Source organism: Cydia splendana, chromosome 24 (assembly GCF_910591565.1).
Source record: "Cydia splendana chromosome 24, ilCydSple1.2, whole genome shotgun sequence".
Classification (NCBI taxonomy): Eukaryota; Metazoa; Arthropoda; class Insecta; order Lepidoptera; family Tortricidae; genus Cydia; species Cydia splendana.
This window is the reverse complement of record NC_085983.1, coordinates 11,429,430-11,434,757: the sequence shown is the minus strand read 5'-3', so window position 1 is coordinate 11,434,757 and position 5,328 is coordinate 11,429,430. Positions and strand designations below refer to the sequence as shown.

Below are 5,328 nucleotides of genomic sequence, written 5' to 3'. Positions count from 1 at the left end.
TATTTCTTTGGATTTGTCCTTTGCACTGACACTAATTGTTTAGTTTTATATCGCAAATTGGTTCAAGTTTTTAATGTACACTAACACCGCCTTTAAACTTCACTTTAAACATTTTTAAACCGGAATTTTAGTAGGAGCGTTCTACAACAACTTGTCGCTCTCGGCGCCCGAGGGTAGGATCATTCATGCAACCGATGATGCCAAAAATGCGGGGGTACGCGGGACGAGGTGAGCGAGATCCCGTGCCGTGATTAGTCCGTTCAAACGACGAACGAGTTCACGGACGTCACACAAAGACACTTTCGACTCGAACATGGAGTAAAATTACCGTATACGTGGCAGAGGGGGTAGCGCGACTATGATAAGTCTGGAGGATGTTTTGTCTGTGGGCCCCAGGCTCCCATTAGCCGTAGCAAAATGCCGGGATAACGCGAGGAAGAAGAGTCTAAATCAGTAAATTTTTAATTTTAAGCACGTTTTTTTTCAGCTCTATGCCAGTTTTTCGTAATTTCCAAATTTTTACTTGCGCAGTAGTAAAAAAAACCAAAGCCAATTTTTTTTTCTAGGCATGAGAAGATAGCAAATGTTTCAACCTATCTGCCGTTTTAATTTGGCAAACGATGTACCAAACACCCTGTATAATACAATATTATATGTAGTCTGATATAGTCAGTAAAAGAGAAGAAAATTTATAAATACTTAAAATACATGTAGATGAACATTTTATAATTTGGTGCTGTTCAAGAATTAAATTTTCATGCCATTTCGTAAGTCGTCACAGTAGGCACTTCCCCTCCTGCCAAGTAAAGCTATTATTTCTAAGCATAACTTAGAAATAATTTTTTCAAAGACTAAGTTAATGCAATTTAGGCCCTACCAAAAAACCCCGTTACAAATAGACTTCTCATACAATAATATAAAACTAGAATGCGTTGATACCTTTACACTTCTGGGCTTGGATATCGACTCCAATATAAATTGGAAAGCGCACGTACAAAAGATTGCAACTAAAATGTCAAAATTCACGTATGCATTAAGAGAATTAAAAAAAACCACTAACCTAAAATCTGCCCTTGCAGCTTACTATGCGTATGCCTATTCATGGTTAAAATATTCTATCATCCTATGGGGGAATAGCACGGATGCAAACGAGTTGTTTATTCTCCAAAAAACATGCGTAAGAATATTAGCAAATATCTATTGCCCTGACAGCTGCCAACCTTACTTCATCAAATTTAAAATCTTAACCTTAACTTCAATTTATATCTTTGAAATTTGCAAATTTGTACGTAAATACCCCGATCTATTTAAAAAAATTGCTGACCAACCTAGACGATACGAATCGAGAAATAAAAACAACCTTATACAGACAACAAACTCAAAACTAAAACTACATAGCACAAGCCCACAAAACATGGCCATCAAAATTTATAACAAATTACCTAATGATATAAAAGATATTGAACTGGAAAAAATATTTAATAAAACTTTAAAACAACACTTAATCAAAAAATGTTATTATAGCGTACAGGATTATTTTAATGAAAATGAGTAAACAGCCAAATAAATGTATACTTACGCTGGTCAAACTTTTAAATACCTACTTGTAAGTAAATAGCTGATTCAGTTTACCTATTCGTATTTGTTTGTGTACAACGGTCTCGGTGTGAAAGTAACAAGGCACCGACCTACCTAATTGTATAATGCTAGAATATGAAATTATGCGGGCATATATAATGATAAGTATTGTTTACATATTTACCTACATTGCTGCGCCCATCAGGGTTTCATGTGTCATTTGTGTACCTACCCATACTCTTAAGTACTTGTAAAACCTTTAATGTACATGTGAATTGCAATAAATAAATACAATACAATACAATACAAAGCAATCCGGCCGTTTGCCATCGGTGCGACAGAGGCCCGGCGGTTCCAAACCACACGGGATGTTAGCGGATACCAGGCGGCCTAGCCAAGGTGACGATCGCTTGCGCTTCGCCATCGAATCGCTTTGTGTCTCTCTATCGCTCTTTCATATTAGTGTGACAGTGACAGTTGCGTTTCGTTCGCTACGTAGCGTTAGCGGTTGGCATGTTGTCTACGGGGCCAGGGCCCTCCGGATGATGTCATTTAGCGCGTGGTGTCTTTAGTCTGTATCTTTAGGTATTTAAATAAAAGTAAACAAATAATTTGTACATTTTCGGGTAATTATAACATTTATTGGTTAACCAGCCAAATACGAAACCGCCTGGATCAGTCACTGAACGACCTGACTTTAACCTACATTATTTGATCGTGCAATGTTTTCATCCACCCTCAACTGGCTTAAGGAGCCATTTGAGGGTAGATTTTGTTTACTTTTATGTAAATACCTAAAGATCCAGACTATGTGGAACCTCCCTGAGCAGCGATCGCAACTCAATGCGTGATAACCATTAGCTTCCAGTAAAATTCATTCTTTAACTTATTTTTTTTTTCTAGATCTATCTAAGTGCCGTGCTCAAATCATCGCTGCTCTCAAAGGCGCCAACGAAGATCAATGGGCAGGATCATTTAAGAGGTCCGGCTCCGGGAGCTCCAACAATTCTAATGAGGAATCTAACAACAGCTCAAACAGGAGATCCAACAACAATTCTAACGATGATGAATCTGAGAACAGCTCTAACAGGAGATTGAACAACTCTAATGATAGCGAATCTAGCAACACCTCTCGTAGGGGATCTAACAACTCTAATGTTAGCGAATCTAACAATACCTCGAACAGGAGATCTAACAACAAATCTAATGATGATAAATCTGACAACAGCTCTAATAGCAGATCAAACAACTCTAATGATGATGAATCTAGCAGCAGCTCTGGCAGGGGATCTAACAACTCTAATGATAACGAATCTAGCAACAGCTCTCGCAAGGGATCTAACAACTCTAATGATGATGAATCTAGCAACACCTCTCGCAGGGGATCCAACAACTCTAATGATAACGAGTCTAGCAACAGCTCCCGCAGGGGATCTAACAACTCTAATGATGATGAATCTAGCAACAGCTCACGCAGGGGATCTAACAACTCTAATGATGATCAATCTAGCAACACCTCTCGCAGAGGATCTAACAACTCTGATGATAACGAATCTAGCAACATCTCTCGCAGGGGATCTAACAACTCTAATGATAACGAGTCTAGCAACAGCTCCCGCAGGGGATCTAACAACTCTAATGATGATGAATCTAGCAACACCTCTCGCAGAGGATCTAACAACTCTAATGATAACGAGTCTAGCAACACTTCCCGCAGGGGATCTAACAACTCTAATGATGGTGAATCTAGCAACAGCTCTCGCAGGGGATCTAACAACTCTAATGATAACGAGTCTAGCAACACCTCCCGCAGGGGATCTAACAACTCTAATGATAACGAGTCTAGCAACACCTCCCGCAGGGGATCTAACAACTCTAATGATGATGAATCTAGCAACAGCTCTCGCAGGGGATCTAACAACTCTAATGATGATAACGCTAGCAACACCTCTCACAGGGGATCTAACAACTCTAATGAAAACGAGTCTAGCAACAGCTCCCGTAGGGGATCTAACAACTCTAAGGATAACGAGTCTAGCAACAGCTCCCGTAGGGGATCTAACAACTCTAATGATGATGAATCAAGCAACAGCTCTCGCAGGGGATCTAACAACTCTAATGATGATGAATCTAGCAACAGCTCCCGTAGGGGATCAAACAACTCTAATGATGATGAATCTAGCAACAGCTCTCGCAGAGGATCTAACAACTCTAATGATGATGAATCTAGCAAAAGCTCTCGCAGGGGATCTAACAACTCTAATGATGATGAATCTAGCAACAGCTCCCGCAGGGGATCTAACAACTCTAATGATGATGAATCCAGCAACAGCTCCCGCAGGGGATCTAACAACTCTAATGATTCTAACGGCAGCAGCGAATACCTTAGGAAACGCGACCAAAGCGGCAAATACAGCAAAGGCTCCGAAGACAACGCTCAATCAAAAAGCAGCTCGAGAAGCGGAAAATCCGTTGTAAACAAAGATGGAAGCTCGTCTAATGAATACAACGCAAACAGCAATGAGCAAAGCAGCAACAAAAAGTCTTCTGAGAGAGGAGAAAATCGCTCCAGCGATTTGGTGTACAAGAAGAAGTCTTCTAACGATGATGATTGTTAGAAATCTTGAATAATTTTAATGTAAAATGATTTGTTACATTTCTGGTACTTAAATGTTTTGTCATCAAACGCTTCCTTTGATGCCAAATAATGTGTCGTTGAGAAGCTTTCAAATATGCGTAATTTCCACATGGAATAATTTCGGAAAAATCGCATATTTTTGTGTGGGATAGAAATTTTCCATTTTCAAAGTTATTATTACTTATTTCTTAAAATTCCGGAATGTTTACAGCTTTTTGGAAAGTTTCCACAACTTGCACATTTACACAATGAACCGTTTAAATTATAACAACGGCTTCAATAACGTATGTAGCAGCTTGTAGCTTTATCATTTTTATCTATTATCTATATGTTTACAATAATTTTGCATTTACCAAGTGTGTTGTTTTAATGTCATTTAAATGCGAAAAAAGAGGAGAAACACTTCAATTTAAATTAAAAATTAATAAATTTAATAAATACTATATTTTTGTTGACGCTAAACCAAACTAGCCACAGGCGGGGTTCCACCGGATGGATCTCGGGGTAAGACCAAAACCGAGATGGCGGGACGACCTGGATACATTTTTGATGAAATGGCTGGAATAAGAGGAGGCCTTTGCCCAGCAGTGGGACACTCTTAATAGGATAGGCTAATAAGTAATGGGATGGGACTTCTTATACACATTCACAGCAAATAATTGTTGTGTTGAGTATTATAGGTATAACACTTTAAACTCTCGCGTTTTGTACACATACACATTTAATTACGCAAACGGGTCTACCGCGATATACTTTCATTATTTCTATTTTTACCTTAAATTCCGACGTTTCAGCTGAATTGCACCAGCTGTGGTCACGGAAAGACTGACGTCCCAGCAAATGTAACTATCCTATGTCCTGACATAGGATAGTTTTTATACCAAAATCATCTTTTGAGGGTGTGGAAAGTGAACCGCTATAACCGCTGAACCGAGTTAGATGAAATTTGGGATAGTCTACATCTTTGATTTAGTTGAAAATGATACCAAACATGACTTCAAACCTAAACTGAAACAGGATTCAGTTTCGGCGAAGAACGATACCAAACATGACGTAGTAGCTTCACTGATGTAGAAGTCAAGATAAAATTGAGAGCCCCAAATCGCCAAGTC

The 5,328-nt window shown here is 39.0% G+C and overlaps 1 protein-coding gene across 1 annotated transcript; it reads left to right on the top strand.

Moving 5' to 3' along the window:
- The first annotated feature begins 206 nt into the window (after positions 1-206).
- LOC134802137 (dentin sialophosphoprotein-like) lies at positions 207-4,196 on the top strand. Its single transcript, XM_063774730.1, has 2 exons — positions 207-228; positions 2,482-4,196. Exons 1-2 carry the CDS (start codon positions 207-209, stop codon positions 4,194-4,196), a joined length of 1,737 nt encoding a protein of 578 aa, XP_063630800.1.
- Positions 4,197-5,328: the final 1,132 nt, after the last annotated feature.

Coding starts and splice junctions, on each gene's coding strand:
- LOC134802137 (XM_063774730.1), top strand. CDS start 207: ATGCGGGGGTACGCGGGACGAG. Junction 229..2,481: donor GCGGGGGTACGCGGGACGAG/GTGAGCGAGATC, acceptor TTTTTTTTCTAG/ATCTATCTAAGTGCCGTGCT.